Source organism: Mus caroli, chromosome 17 (assembly GCF_900094665.2).
Source record: "Mus caroli chromosome 17, CAROLI_EIJ_v1.1, whole genome shotgun sequence".
NCBI classification, from domain to species: domain Eukaryota; kingdom Metazoa; phylum Chordata; class Mammalia; order Rodentia; family Muridae; genus Mus; species Mus caroli.
The window spans coordinates 80,686,562-80,703,185 of record NC_034586.1 but is presented as its reverse complement, the minus strand read 5'-3'; the positions used below and the strand labels follow the sequence as shown (position 1 = coordinate 80,703,185).

The following is a 16,624-nucleotide window of genomic DNA, read 5'->3' as shown; positions in this document are numbered from 1 at the left end:
TTAGCACTTAAAACGAGCAGAATGCATAGAAACAAGCACTTATCTAGGACTAATTGGCTATTCTGAGTCTTTTGTTGTTCCAAATCTACTCGAGGATTTTCTTTCTATTTATGTGAAGAATGAGATGAGGATGTTGATTGTGATTTCATTGAATCAGTAAGTTGTTTTGGTAGGAAGGTCTTTTTTCATAATGTTAATTCTACCAAGCTATACGTTTGGGAGGTCTTCAAATTCTAATATGCTTCTTAATCTCTTCCTTCACACATTTAAAGTTTTCACTGTAGAGGTTTTTACTTCTTTTGTTATGTATATTCTAAATATTTTATTTTATTTGAGAAACTGGGAAGAGGAGCGAGTGTGTCCATGATCTCTTTCTTAGCAGGCTTGTTACTCATGTGTATTAAAACTGATAAATTTTGTAAGTCAATTATGTATCATTTAAAAAAAAAGAAAAAGAAATGGGGAAATAAATAAATAAATAAATAAATAAATAAAAATTCTTTCGGCACAACTGGTGGAGAGGATAATCAATGTTGCCATCACAAAGAAACAACCGATGTCTGAGGTGATATGCAAGCTAAGTACCCTGGCCTGATCATTGCACACTACATAAAGACATTAAAATATCACACTGTGTTACATAAATATTTATGTCACAGGCTGGAAAGATGGCTCAGCAGTTAAGAACACTAACTGCTCTTCCAAGCATCCTGAGTTCAATTCCCAACAATTACACGGTGGCTCACAACCATCTGTAATGGAATCTAGTGCCTTCTTCTGGTGTGTGTGAAGACAGCTACTGTGTACTCATATACATTAAATAAATAAATAAGTGTTTAGAAATATATTATGTCACACACTTATTGTGAGGAAAAAAGTTTTAACTTAAAAACCAAAATATAAACAATCTAACGTACAGTGGGTAAAACATTTGAACGCAAAGGAGATCTATGAGAAGTACAGAGATGAGCTCATTGCCTTTCATTTTCAACTGGGAAATGACAGTCAGAGCCACAGTAAGAGATCATTTCACATCACCGTGACACTAAAACTTTGTATAGAAAAAAACAAAAAGCAAAACAAATGAGGGGCTGGAGAGCTGGCTCAGTGGATAAGAGCACTGGATGCTACTGTAGAGGACCTGGGTCCAATTCCCAGGACCCACATGGTGACTCACAACCATCTCTAGTCCCAGGAGATCCAATACCCTCTTCCCACCTCTGTGGGCACGAGGCACACAGACAGTATACAGGCGTGCTTGCAGGCAAACCACCCATAGACAAACAAGTTAACTTCCAAACAATAAAACACAAGTGCAGACAAACACGGAGGAAACTGAATTCTCACTCATTCCTAGAAAGAATGTAAAAGAGTCACTATGAAAAGTCCATTCCTCAAAAAATCTAAACATGTAGCAACTACATTATCTAGCCACTGAATTCCCAGGTCCATGCCAAGAGAATTTTAAAAATATGTACACACATACACACAAAGTGCACATGAATATCCACAGTAGCATTACATATAATAGCCAAAAAGTAGAAAAAGAGAACCTCAAATTGTCCATTAGCTCAAGAATAAGTATTAAAAATGCATTATTCGCCATATAGTGACATGTTAATTCAACCACAGGAAAATGAATGACTTTCTGAAACATGGTAGAATTTGGACAATTCTCTTTTTTAGTGAAAAGTGTACTAAGTAAAAAGAGCCAGATGTAAAAGCCCGCACACGGCAGCGTTCCATCTCTATGGGATGTCTAGAGCAGAAAAGCCCAGAACAGAAAGCAAGTCAGACGCTGCCAGAGATCAGGGGACAGAGTCTGCTGACAGGGGTGTGGCCTCACTTATCTCATTAATGATCAGGCTGCCTAAGGGTGACAGCAGCAAACCCTGGCTACACTAAGCAAGGGCAGAGGGCTGCACGGAAACCCTTGGTGCAGAGGTAAGTGGGCATGGGGATTTTACTTGATTAACAAAAACTTTGCTTTTAAAAGGCAGAATAAATAAACTACAAAGTGAAATGTGCCCCAAAAGACTTAGAAGAATAAAAAAGCAGAGGCTTTCAGAAGAAAAATGCTCAACAACAGGCTGTAGATGCAACTCACTTTGAAGCTTTTTCGTATCTAAAAGGCTTTTAAAGTCTTATCGACAGAATAAGAACTCCGCAGATAGTATCTGCACAGAATGCAGATAAATGTGAAAAAAGTATTCCAGGGACCATTTGAATTTACTGAAACTGAATATATTTATATGTGAGCAAACAATATAAATAATCACAAGATAAAGTAGAAAATTAAAGTCATAATTAGCCAAGATCTATGACATGTTACATGAAATCAGGACTCAATGAACTTGAGTTTTATTAAGACTTTTTAAAATAAAAAAATCAAAAGCTGTTTAGTACCTCTTATTAATTCCATTCCTAATATTAAAACTATGTATTTAAGGGCTGGAGAGATGTCTTAGCAGTTAAGAGCACTGACTGCTCTTGCAGAGGTCCTGAGTTCAATTCCCAGCAACCACATGGTGGCTCACAACCATCTGTAATGGGATCTGATGCCCTGTTCTGGGGTGTCTGAAGACAGCTACAGTGTACTCATACATAAGAGAATAAATAAATCTTTAATTTAAAAAAACTATGTATTTAAATAAATTCAGTAATCCTATTTGTTCAGTTGCCAGCCTCGCTTCTTTAACCACTTTGTTATTTTTGTAAGATGTATTTGTTTAGGTATTTTATGTATATGGGTACCTTGTCTGCATGTACATCTGCATACCAGAAGAGGCATCAGACCCTATTATAGAAGGTTTTGAGATAACATTGACTGCTGGGAATAGAACTCAGGCCCTCAGGAAGAGCAGCTGGTGTGCTCTTAAGTTCTGAGGCATCTCTCCAGCCCCTGCCTTGCCAGTTTTTAAATTAAATTTGTAGTTAGTGCATAAAATAATGGGTTTCATTATGGAGTACCTTACATGTATATTAATGTATTTTATTCATAGTCACCATGCCCCAACTTACAGCTTTCTCCTGCTTCTGCTCTCAGCACTGGGTAGAACCCCTGAAATCATCATTGGGAAATGCAAATTATAACCACATTGAAATGTCATTTCACATCTACCAAAATACTACAGTTTCAAAGGGAAGTGCTTATTGAAATAGGTACCGATAATATGTAGTGTGTGTGTACGGATGATCCGCCATACATTTAATTTCCTGAACATGTCGTTCCTGCCACCAGATCTGACTGAGCACTCGGAAGGCGCGTGCTAAGCTCAGCAGTGCAATGGTTTGATTTGTCCTTTCCTTTCCCGGAGAAGCAATGTACGACTTTGTGGGGGTGCATTGATTGTACTCAAAAAGCCACACAGCCAAAGCCACAGTCTCGACTTCCTGCCCACCCTACACTTCTCGGCCAAGCCAAAGTCAAGTGCTGGCATTCTAATTCAGCAATTACCATGGCAACAGTAGTCATATTCAAAGACAAAAGGATGGGTCAGGCCTCTCAGCCTATGCTTTTCTTAAGACTGCATTCATTTATAAATTAGTAACTCTACATATAATGGGATACATATGCAGCTATAAATTAATAACTCTGGCATGTATGGCTCCACATATAACGGAAGCATTTAAAGCTTCCAAAATATTTCAATTTAGCCATGGGGAAATTATGTTAAAAAATAAGGAAACAATATCTAGAATGTACACAGTAAGTTCTATGCAATAGTAAATCATAGCTTATAATGTAGAGTGGAGATAAATTTTAGTAAAAGTTTTAGTGGAAAGATTTTCTGGTCTACCACAGGTTTCTGCATGCATTTAACTAATAGCAAGAGCTGGGTCTGTAAGGTTCTAAGAAACAAAACACCAGAAAAACAAGACTTTTAAAGCAATAAAGTAGGAATGGTACCCTGACTTCAATTCCTCAGTCTCGACCATTTTCAAGGAGGGAGCCGCTTTCAAATGCACAGGAATGATGAAAGACCCTGGGGGTTTCACAATCTAAGCTTTGACCTATCTAACCGCCCTAAATTTTCCTCTTAATGAAGAGTTACTATGAGCCTCATTATTCCTTTATCTTATGTACAATTACATAAGGCTAAGTGAAAGTAGTAGTCGAAGTTTTAATTTTATATAATTTTATAATCTATACAGCCATGAGATATTTTAAATTCACAATCGTTTAGTTACTTATTCTCTTTGGGTTATTTATTTTTGAGTCTAATAAAACTTCGAGGTACAAGAAGGTTTCAGGCAGGGAGAACAGATGCCAAGGACGACTAAGAAGTAAGAATCACCCCATGTCCTCTGTTGAGCTGTGCCAGGGACGCTTAAGTGTTGGGGAGCAAGACAGAGAAAGTGGGTGTATGCCTATGGTCTGTGGGAGCGCAGAATGTTAAGGCCTAAGTAACTGCTGCCTGTCTAGGCAGCCATTTTATGCTGTTTCTGCTGTTACTAGGAAACTTTCTCATGCCTGGGTTGACTGCATATTCTCTCATGCTCTGTGCTTTGGTGTTCTTGGAAACCAATCACAAGAGAGGTCAATTAGAGCTGCTCTGTACAGTTAGCCACAATAAGCTTGGACCCAAACCAACTGCCAGACAGAACTTCCTGCCCCCATGCATGAGCTTTTATGGTCTTTGCCTTTCTAAGCTGCCTCTGGGATGGGCCCCAGCGTAAGAGAGACACCTGTACCAATATAAGAAGTCTTTCATATAAGACTTCCATATTGAGTTATCAGTCAAGTAAAGTTTAAGTTCCCAAGATTTCCCAGGGAATTGTCATCCTACTTGGCAGAAAGAGACATGTACATGAGTAACTGACACCTGGTTGGCAAGTGAGGACATAGATGTTAGACAAGTCCCATCCTGGAAGACAAGTTAAGACATGAGTATTGGGCATGGCAAGTCCCTTCCCACAGGTAAATATCCCAACCAATGAGAGCAGGGTAAGTGTACAACAGAGACATGTTCCTGAGGAAGTCCCCTATTCCTAAAGCCTGGTGGTGAAATAACTTGGCACAGATATTTATGGATTTCAGGCTTAAAAGCTCTGTAGGATTCTAGCTTGGGGTCACATTCAGCTCCTGGGTCTGTCCTGCGGCCCTGATAGATCAGTCCTGGAGTGTATGCCTAATCCCTGTCTGACTTAGATCAGTGTGCATATGGTTTACTCCTGGACCCTAATGCATAACAACCAAGCAGGCTTTAGGACTCTCTCTAGAGATGGAGCTAGCCTTCTCAGTAGCCCCTGATCATTCTGCCTTGTACGTTTTCATGCTATTTCATGACGCCCCTGTTCTCATCAGGGATAGTTTCTCCCTTTCTCCAGAACCTTCTACTGCATCCAGATCCAGTCTAAAGCCCTGCCCCTCGGTGCTTTCCAAAAGTGCTTTTAAAGTGATGCATGTCAAGTTTTTAACTGAATCTGGAAATCAGCCGTGGGCCACACGGAGAGAGCTCTTGGGTCACTTACTTAACTTTCCTTCCTTCTAGTTATTCTTTCATTTCTCATATATTTAGCTCCTTGAGGGAAAGCATACCTTATATTTATATACAAGACACTAGTAAACATTTGTTGGTTTGAATTTACCTAAAATTATTCATCTCTTTTCCCTCCAATCATTCCATATTGTTGTACTTGACGAACTTTAAAAATTCTGGGAGGCAGAATTCTGTAGGTGGATCTTTGACTGTATGGACAACCAGGGCTACATAGTGAGACCCTGTCTCAAGAAAATTAGATATGATTATCCATATATATGTATGAACTATATTTAAAATTACATTTGGGCTGTTGCTCTAAAACAAAAAAACAAAAAGTACTTCAGAATATCCATCACTCAATACTGAATGAAACAGATAACACGCTAGGAAATCTCACAGAAACAGGTTGAAAGTGCTAATATGAGATAAAAAAAATGAGAGTGGGCTGAAGTGGACACTTAAGGGTTCTTTGAAAAGTCAGTTGTATTGGATGGTGTTTTGCTGGGACAGATACATGAAGGAATGTTTTCCTGAAGTACACACCAGTGAAGGAAGGCAGACTCGTAAAGGACTGCTTTGCTGAAGCAAACACAGGAGAAAGGATATTCTGCTAAAGCAAGCAAGTGAAAGGACACATGATGAAGGATTCTTCGCTAACAACACACATTCATTGGTCCACCTTACATTGCATAGTTGAGTTCCATTTGTCAGGACTCCATAGAGAGAAACACACCAAAAAATTTCTGGTGGTGTGCTGCAGTTTCTTTCCACTTCCACAGAGTCCAGCTGATTGGCAGAGTGATGTCAGCTGAGACGGAACAGTGCTTAGGCAAGAGATATACTGAGGCAAGACCCAGGGATGTTTGCAGGATATAAATAGGACTCCGTGGACAGTGATTAGGGTTGAGCTCAGCTTGCTTATAGAGCTAGAGTGCAATGCTTGTGGGCCTCGTGTCTTCACTGATCTTTGCTTCCCTGAGAGAGGCACAACCAAAAACTTCTCCTGGTCCCTCCTGGTCCCTCCTGGTCCCTCCTGGTCCCTCCTGGTCCCTCCTGGTCCCTCCTGGTCCCTCATGCTGACTCATGACTGAGGCTGAGGCCTGGCTGTTTCTGCTAGGTAGCGCCACAGCTGCTGCTGATTCGTGTTGCTATCCCTACTCTACCATACTGGACTGCTGGTGTATTCATGAAGGGTCTGCTAATGGATGAAGCTGCCGCTGCTGACCTGTGAATTGAACTTCCGATTTCCAGACAACACAGACAGGAATTGCTCCAAAGAACCTTTCTAAACAAGTCCACTTCCCCCATATCCTTTCTTCCCCACTACCTCTGGTGGGTGGTGGGCTAAAAGGGAGGTGAAAGCATTTTAGAACCATCATTAAAAATAAGTTTTGAAAAAAAATTAAAGATACAATGGGGTTCATATTGAACAGATAAAGGAAAATAAATAAAAATAGTAAAAAGGCGAAAAATTGTGAATAAAAATTTTAATGAAAAAGAATGAACTGCTTTTGGCAAAAATCCTTCATCTAGGCTCTTCTGGTAATTTCTGGTAAAATTCTTTAGCATTACAGGGTCATATATTGTAGTGGGAATTTTTTTTTTTTTTAAAGATTTATTTATTATATGTAAGTACACTGTAGCTGTCTTCAGACACTCCAGAAGAGGGCGCCAGATCGCGTTACGGATGGTTGTGAGCCACCATGTGGTTGCTGGGATTTGAACTCTGGACCTTCAGAAGAGCAGTCGGGTGCTCTAACCCACTGAGCCATCTCACCAGCCCTGTAGTGGGAATTTTTGTTTCTCAACACAAAACAAAACTCAAAACAAAAACCCAGTTATGTGATTATGTTTTTGTCTTAATCCAAGGTGTGGAATAAGAGGCTGCTTCACAGCAGGTGATTGTGATTTGCCTCATGCACTAGAAGGGGTGTGCTTTTGCTAACTGCATATAGTATCTCCAGTGTGTGACTTTTGGAATTCTGGGAACTTTTGAGATGGTATAAATATGAGAGCCCTAAGAGGGGCTATCTGGTGCATTCCTAGGAGGCTGCTGTTGTGATTTGTCAAGTGGTCCTGAGGAAAAGGACAATAAGGTGAAATAGCCTAACAACTTGCCTCTAGAAATCCAGCATCCCTACTCAGCAGAAAGTAGTCTAAAGAGGTCCACGCCCCCTTCCCCCTCTAACCTTTCTGTCCTACCTAGCTAGTATTGGGGAGTTGGAAGAGATTAGGATAGAATAAGGGTAGGAGAGGAGGTAGGTATAAGAACAACAACAACAACAACAACAACAAAAAAACAAAACAAAAAAAAAACAGCTAAAAACTATATGCCAACAATATATAAAGCAGGAAGCTGGTGAGCACAATGAGGAAATCAATGTTCCTAGACTAAGAGGCAGGATCACACAGAAGCTCAAAGTACAGACTCTCTGTGCAGTCCAGACAGGTTATCAATAGGGGAGATTACCTGGATTAAATACAGCCACAAATGACTACCTGAGCAGCTGTGTGACTTAACCAGGTTATTCCTCAATTATGAAATGATGACATCAATAGTATTCACCATCGGCTATTGTATTAGGAGATGTTAACACACAGAAATTACTCAGGACAGTGACATCACCTAGTAGACAATATCAATTGCCATCCATTCTTCATGTTACTATGATTATCTATTGAAGACCATGTTCTACTGTGGAATTCTGTGTACTTCGGCATTGCTTTTGCTTGACGAATGTAGAAAGATACAACACAGAATGCAAAAAGAGAGATAAAATTGGCCACCCTCCTAGAGACACATCTCTAAAACTGTAAGCAAGCCTCCAATGGAAAGTTGCTTTCATTAGAGTTGCCTTGGCCGTGGTGTCTTTCCACAGCAGAACAGAGACTAAGACAGTAAACAAGCACGTCTTCACTAGATGCTGATTTTTACAATACAGACTTACAGACAACACACATGATAAATATAAAAGGTGTTTTTAGAAATAAAGTAGCTAGCGGGCTGGAGAGGTGACTCAGCAGCGGTTAAGAGCACTGACTGCTCTTCCAGAGGTCCTGAGTTCAATTCCCAGCAACCACATGGTGGCTCACAGCCATCTGTAATGAGATCTGATGCCCTCTTCTGGTGTGTCTGAAGACAGCTACAGTGTACTTACATAAATTTAAAAAATAAATTTAAAAAATGATAAGAGAGAGAAGGAAGGAAGGAAGGAAGGAAGGAAGGAAGGAAGGAAGGAAGGAAGGAAGGACGGACGGACAAGCTAAAGTACAATGAGAGTGAAGTGGTTTGGGCCAAACTGCTTGTCTTTTTAGAAATCTTCAAAAGTATTTTAAAGTTGCTGCTTTCATTTGATACTTGTACTTTTTATGAAATAGAAGCATAAAAGACTCTGCTAAGGCAGCAGGATTTTCTAACATTAAGTTGCAAAACTGAGTTCCAATGAAGATTGCTGCAAAGCCATAGTAGGCATGGAGCTCTGAGCGCATGGGTTTCCTTCTACAGACCTTAACTCGGACAACACTCACCTTACGGAGATGCTGAATTCGGGATAAAAGATGCTTGTGTACTGGACCCACACACCAGCCTCGTTTTCCGTTCCCTCTTTTGTGGCTTCTGTGACTGAGAACAGATTAAATGATTCAAATCTTCTCACAGATACATGTCTCAGATGACCATCCAACTGTTTCTGCTTCAGAACCTTTGAAATAAAACCAAATATTAGGGTTATATTATACAAGTGGTATAAGATTTAGTTTCCAGTTTTGTCTTTTTTTTTTTTTTTTTTTTTTTTTTTTTTTTTTTGGTTTTTCGAGACAGGGTTTCTCTGTATAGCCCTGGCTGTCCTGGAACTCACTTTGTAGACCAGGCTGGCCTCGAACTCAGAAATCCGCCTGCCTCTGCCTCCTGAGTGCTGGGATTAAAGGCGTGCGCCACCACGCCCGGCTTAGTTTCCAGTTTTTAAGCGATAAGGGAACTCTCACTTCTAATAATACTAGATTAGATTATTCAGACTAACTTTGAGCTGAACACACAGAGAAAAAGTGGACAAAACACTTAAGCACATACCTGAGTAGTGAAGGTAGTAACAGTTTACCAGTCTGCTGCCTTAAGGAGGAGAGAAATCTAGAGTGAGCACTTCTCTCCCGGGCATTTGTCAATTACAGGAACTGAGAAGACAAGCAACACCTCTAACATCCAGAACTAGAGCAGGTATGTTATTAGGCTGTGCATGTGTGCATGGATATGCATGAATGCATGTGCATACACATGTGTGTGCATGTGCATGGTGTGCATTCACTACATATGTACACTTGTGTGGATATGTACCTTGTGTGACATGTGTATGCTTGTGAATATGCACATGTATGTGTGCTTGTATACCTGTGTGTGTGTGCATGTGTGCAGATGTATTTATTTGGTTTAGGATAAATTAAATGACTGGTTTTATTGGTATTAGTTTTCCACATTTGGAAAAAAGAAATAAAGCTAGATGATTAAGGGCTTTTAGCAAAAACCCTACAGATATACATTTAAATAGAATATAATATAAACTAATGAAGCTTTATATTTTCTGACTTACATTTTCAAAACTATGCATATATATCAGACCATCACTAAAGAGTTCAATGATCAAACTTGGAGAAATGGCAGCAATTGTACAAAATGAGCCTGGAATATATGGATGGTTGGGAGTTGGGGTGGGTGTAGGAACCAGAAGCCAAACTGAATATAAGATATCATATTAACAGATGTGATAACTTCAAATCAAACTACAGTATTTCCCGTGTGTATAACCAAGAGCCTAGAAGTCTAACTGACACTGCACCCTCCACACCCCTCATCCCTTGGTTTCTCTACATTCTTCTCTTTCCCTGCCTCCTTTCTTCTCCTAGTCACTTGGTATTTCTACATTTACCCTAAATAACTTCTAAGTTCATAGTAGTTTTCCTATTCTTTGGCTTATAGTTATTATCAATGGTGGCCTCCTAACCAATTTCAGTATCTTATACAATTTGATTCTATAGCTGTTATAATAATTTGTTTTCTCCTTGTCAGACATTATGAAGATTGAGCCTCAGGAGTAGGCTGTTCAATAAGCTCTCCAAGCCAAACTGGAAGAGACAGTCAAAGCAACGTCGATAAATTACATCACAGAAACATAAAAAACATCAAAAGACAAGAGAATGTGACATCTCTAAGAGATTGTGATCCCTCAATGAGTTCAAAGATACTGAAATAGATGAAGTGTTGGATGAAGATTTCAAAGGTTTATCAGTAAAAATGATAGTGATATCAAAGAAGACACAAGCAGAAAAATGCAATCCAGGATCTAGAAGAGAGTTCAAAATGCAAAGGGGAATAAACAATTAAAATCAGCAATATGATGAAAAAGGTGTCAGCACAGGGGGCAAATTCTTCTGGAAAATATATGTATTTTGTGTGTTTGTGTGTATGTAATAGTCACAGTAGAAATTAAAATATTACTAGAAGTAAATCAAACTTCAAGCATAACCTCTAGAACCTTGAGATAACAGCTAAAGCAGCTATGGGTGCTTACATTTAAAACAAACAAACAAAAAGAACATACTGGCATACACCTTTAATGCCAGTTCTTGGGAGGCAGAGGCTGGCAGATCTCTGTGAGTTTGAGGCCAGCGTGGTCTACATAGGGAGCTCTAGGACAGCCAGAGCAACATAGTGAAACCTGTCTCAAAAAACTAAGCTAAAATAAATTTTTTAAAATCAAATAAATAAATTAATGATGCAACTCAAGGTCTTTGATATGTAATTAGTTTAATTACAAATAATGTAATCAATATAATGATTTTCCAGTTCTATGATAATTACTGAATTCTGAGTATATAGTGTTCAATAATTCTTTTAAAAGAACATATTTGGGCCAACTGAGGTAAGTATACATTGCTTTTTAGGGATTTCTCTTTTTCTAAGACTCTTTTGTTTGAAGATTTTTTTCATACTGTGTATTTTCACTTTCCCCTTTCCCCTTTCATGGAGTCCTTTGTCTGTTGGCCAGCTACTTCCAGGCATGAGGCCTGGTCTGGAGTGTGGCTGACATCCACAGCCAGTGAACATCCACTGGAGAAAACTGACTTTTTGCTCTCCCGGCAAGTATCAACTACAGACAGCTTTTTGGTTAGGGTGGGACTTTGTGTCCACTTTCCCTTCTCCATGTGAGATTTTTATGACTCAGGGTCTTAAACAAGCAATGATAATCTAGGGGCAGAAGAAATGGCTCAGAGGTTAAGAACGTAGGAAGATGAGGTTCAGTTTCCTGTAACGCACTCTCCCAAGGGAGCTGACGCCTGCTTCTGACACCTGTATTCTTGAACACAGCCCTCCTCCTCTCAGGTACAAAGAATTAAAAATTAAGTCTTAAAAAAAAAACTAAGGGCTGGAGAGATGGCTTAGCAGTTAAGTGCACTGACTGCTCTTCCGAAGGTCCAGAGTTCAAATCCCAGCAACCACATGGTGGCTCACAACCATCTGTAATGAGATCTGATGCCCTCTTCTGGTGTGTCTGAAGACAGCTACAGTGTACTTACATATAATAAATAAATAAATCTTTTATTTTTAAAAAAATCTAAAAGCACTAGGAAACAACGAAGACTCGAATTATAAAAATTAGAGGTGAACATAGAAAGTCACTACAGATTCCAGTGAAATCTAAAGGGTTATTAGAGACTACTCCAAAAACTGAGACTAGAAGATGGAAAGAGACTTCATTTTAAGCAGAGGTGGGGAAGAAGCTGACCCTCGGGCCTTTTGCTTACAATGAAAAACTGATATCCAATAAAGTTTTGGCATCATCATACACAGTCAAGGGCCTCAGCACTGACAGTCTAACACAGAGCATCCTGCCGTAACTAGCACTATGAGACATGAGATACTTCATTAACCAGATTCTTCAGCCAAGTATTCCGCCCCAGGTAACTATTTCATCCTAGAGGCGTCTGTGAGTTTGTGTGGGCATGCCTCTTCTTTATGTAATTCTGCTGGTATTGTTAAGCAGGTTGATGACCCAGGTTAGCCAAATAGCTTCATTCTGTTAGGCACAGCAATTGGCCCAAATGTGGTCTACCAGAGTCATTTGAAAGAAATTATTTCTTAAGGAAACTAGATCATTTCCTCAGGATCCCTAAGTGGATGACTGTGGAAAGACTGAAGTGGCAAGGAACCATCACCATTATCAGATGAGACTCAACCAAAAGGAAGACAAGATACCTGTTCGTTCTTTAGCTATTCATCACACACAGGGACTTCTAGATCTCACCTAATTAGGGGAGGCGCTAGAATCAAAAGTCAGCAGTTTACCACATAACCTGGAAACAATAATGTACAAGTCATACAGGTTATCTCTCAAAACTATGAGTTCCAGAGAAAGAAAGCATTAGACAGTTAACACAAAGAGCCATGAAGCACACTGGAATCCTGAGGAGTACAGGAAGACAGAATTGGGGAGTTGCAAAAATAAACGCCAATCATTCAAGTGTGCCACAAGAGAAAGAACCTCTCGGACCCCCCGGTAATAGAGATCAAAACTAGGGCTTTGCACATGCAAAGTGTCCTAGCACTGAGTAACACTGCCAACCAGAATCACAAATAACTAGCCTTGATCAGACTCTTCAAGCTTTCTGCTTCTGAACACAGATGAAACATGCATGAAGCGTTTAGCCACTTTAAACACTTATGAAAAGCCCACAAATGTTTAGCCTGTGGTGATCAACTGAATTATTACAGAAAAAAAAAATCACTTTTTCCCTGACACGTTGTACTGGCTGGTTTTATGTGTCAACTTGACACAAGCTGGAGTTATCACAGAGAAAGGAGCCTTCCTTAAGGAAATGCCTCCATGAGATCCAGCTGTAAGGCATTTTCTCAATTAGTGATCAAGCGGGGAGGGCCCCTTGTGGGTGGTGCCATCCCTGGGCTGGTAGTCTTTGGGTTCTATGAGAGAGCAAGCTGAGCAAGCCAGGGGAAGCAAGCCAGAAAGCAGTACCCCTCCATGGCCTCTGCATCAGCTCCTGCCTCCAAGTTCCTACCCTATGTGAGTACCTGTCCTGACTTCTTTTGGTAATGAACAGCAATTTGGAAGAGTAAGTTGAATAAACCCTTTCCTCCCCAACTTGGTTCTTGGTCATGACGTTTTGTGCAGGAATACAAACCCTAAGACACACCTAAAAAAAAAAAAAGTCTTACCTCTTACACTGTGACTTTTGGCTTGGCCATGCATCTTCCTTTAGCTAACGGTTTATGAGATGGCTCATAGTGATTATCAACTTGACAAGAACTGGAGGAACCGACAAAGTCTCCACCTGTCTAGGAGGGGTTATCTATACTAGGTTAACCTCTTGACATGTGTGTAATGCATTTTCCTAACTACAGTCACTGAGGTGGGGAGGCACACTCAATGTGGTACCGCCACGTCACACACTGAGTCTTGAACTAAATAAAAAGGAGAACTGGAACTAACTCGTATTCATCCATCGCTCTGTTCTTCCTGACTGCTAACACAATGCTCCAGGATCCTGAGCCTTGATTTTTCCTACTAAAGTCTGTACCGTCAAACTGTGTACCAATACATACCCTTCCTTTCTTAAATTGCTTTGCCTAGCATTTTTATCACGATAATAACAGAAGTTAAGTAACGCAGCATATTAACAGACATCATGTAAGCAGGGATTTGAAATGTGCCTCTTGCTCTTATACACTCTACCATAACTGGGAGAACATGCCAGCCAACTCTGAGAACTATGGGTATATAGACCAGGTACACAACCATAAACCACTCAGGTTTTATCAAGAGACTACCAGGTGGTTCACAGACGTTGCATGACATACGACATGTGGTTGTTAAAAAGCAATAACTAAGTAAAATAATACACTAAGGACTCATTGCCCGCCCCCCTCCTCACCCCCCCCCCCCCCCCCCCCCGCCACTGTCTTAGTTACTTTCCTATTGCTGGGAGGAGTCACAATGACTAAGAAAACTTATAAACACAGCAGCCTTCACTGGAGCGGTTTGGAAGATTGAAGTATCTGGATTCGTTGCTACATCTTGGGCAGCGAGTATCCCAATAATGCCTCCAAACTTAGAAGAGAAACGTCTGAGTTTCACGTGGCGGGAAAAGGAGCAAGCAGTAGGTTTCCCTCTGCCCCTGTACTCTCGCCTATACAAAACCAGGAAACGCGTGCGGAATCCCCATCCCATTAGTGAACCTCACGGATCACCAGAGATGTTGGGACCAAAAAGTGCACCCAGGTGACCAGGCTGGGAGTTAAGAAGCAAAAAAATAAAATAAAATAAAAAATGGAAACGGGGCAGGAAAGCAGAGCGGCACGCGGAGAAGACAGGCGGTCCCACCCACCAGACAGGCGAGCCCAAGGATTTTCTGAGTTTCTGAGAGCTCGCTCTGGCTGTCCCGCTCTCCAACCCCGCCAGAGTCTCTCCCCTTTTTGGTGGGACAGCGGGACAGCGGGACAGCGGGACAGCGTAGATGATGAAGCAAGGGGGCGCTTCTCGCTTGGCTCCCGACAAACGGGCTGCCTGCTACCTGCGAGGGGAGTGGCCACAGGCAGGGGAGGGAGGCGAGCGCTCGCCCTTACCTGTCGCAGAAGCTGCCACCGGACGGCCCCCTTGGGCGCCGAGACCAGCGAGCCCTGGCTGGCACTGCCCATCGCGGGACGCTTGCCCGCCTCTGCCTCAGTCTCTGCAGCCCCAGCGGCCGCGACCTGCGACTCCATCTCCACAGCTGACTGGCCCGGGAGGTTGCCTCCGCCACGGCTCTCCCCAGTCAGGACCTGCCAACTTCTTCCCTGTCAGGACCTGTGACGCCCGGCCCCTTGCCCACGGCTCTTCCGTGCACCCTCCCCGAATTCCGCATTTCCGGTATTAGCGTCTCCTTGGCAACCAAAGCAGCGGCGTCGCTTCATTGCACCAGTTTTTCTGGTGGCCATCTTAAGTGAGGGCGAGCCGGAGTGGGAGGGGACTGTGGAATAGCTGCAGACAGGGCTTTCCTCGTTGTTTTCTCTTTTTCCCCACTTTGTCTCTTGCTCGCCAGAATACCAGAAAGCCGAAATACAGTTGTCTCCTAAGATGAGTGAGTTCAGGAAGAGAAGAAGCCCACCACTGCCCATAATAAAGATGGCGAAATGCGCTTCCCTATCGGTCTGGGTTGGTGTTACGTAGACCGGCGTGCTGCAAACTAGCTCTGGGCGGCGCGAGGTAGGTTGGCTTTCTTGCTGGGTGCAGGAGGCTGGCTTCGGCTGGACAAGGCTGAGGTGACTGCAGCTCCTGCTTGAGAGCTTCGCTTTCTCGTATTTGCCTTCTCTACCTTCGCTCGTCCATCTGTCTTTCGATTTGCGTACGTATGGAAGGGTTGCTGATGGTTCCCCTTTCCTGATTCCTCTGCCCACCTTCCAGCCATTCCTCACTTCCCTGGTCCCGTTTTGATCCCTGTCTCTTTTGTACGTGCTAACCCTTACCATTCCCTCACGTCCTGTGAATACGACGTGTTCGGGATGCACAGTTGCACCGGGAAACGAGGAGGTGCTCCCGGAGCACCCATTTGCTTACTTACCCCCCCAGTCTCCCTATCCTTGCACGGGGTCTTCTCAATGCAGATGGTGGATGTATGGGTTGGAGCTATGGGGACAGACTAAGCGATTTAAAAGCATTTTTCTTCTAGGCTGCTGCTCCACTGGCCCATTATTTTGCTGCGACATAAGAGATTAAGGGGGGAGGGGGCGTCATAGCTGGTCGGATCTATGGCAAAACTGACGCAGTGTTTATGTGCTACCAAGGAACGTGTTAGAGAAGATTTCTCTCATTTTACACTCAACAGTGTTTAACATAGCTAAATTATCCCTATGCTAATAATATTAACGACCTTTTGTTGAATGGTTACTATGTGCCAGGTACTTGGACTAAGTTCTTAAAATAAATTGTTTGGTTTTGTTACAAAACTACAACCGCATAGAAAGTGCTATGGTTAATTTCTGTTCCACAAGTGAAGAAATTGAATCCAGATGCAGTTAGCGTACAAGGCCCAAGACCTAAACCTGGGTCTGTAGTTATGGAAGTTAAAATGATCTTTACCTTCCAGAAGAAACCAAA

The 16,624-nt window shown here is 41.7% G+C and overlaps 2 protein-coding genes across 5 annotated transcripts in view; one reads left to right on the top strand and one right to left on the bottom strand.

Moving 5' to 3' along the window:
- Camkmt (calmodulin-lysine N-methyltransferase) overlaps positions 1 to 15,496 on the bottom strand; it is a 365,021-nt gene extending 349,525 nt beyond the window's left edge. The window contains exons 1-2 of one of the 2 annotated variants that reach the window (XM_029471134.1): positions 15,115 to 15,496; positions 9,015 to 9,187 (exon numbers count right to left, since the gene is read on the bottom strand). In XM_029471134.1, coding sequence (XP_029326994.1) covers positions 9,015 to 9,187; positions 15,115 to 15,252 — 311 coding nt within the window. In that variant the 5' untranslated portion in view covers positions 15,253 to 15,496. The remainder of the gene's footprint in view (positions 1 to 9,014; positions 9,188 to 15,114) is intronic. The other variant, XM_021185739.2, reaches the window with a different exon arrangement.
- Positions 15,497 to 15,703: 207 nt separating this feature from the next.
- Prepl (prolyl endopeptidase like) overlaps positions 15,704 to 16,624 on the top strand; it is a 28,368-nt gene continuing 27,447 nt past the window's right edge. For 2 of the 3 annotated variants that reach the window (XM_021185736.2, XM_029471133.1), the window contains exon 1: positions 15,705 to 15,872. The gene's annotated coding sequence lies outside the window, so the exon portion shown is untranslated. Of the gene's footprint in view, positions 15,873 to 16,624 lie in introns of all 3 variants that reach the window. The other variant, XM_021185734.2, reaches the window with a different exon arrangement.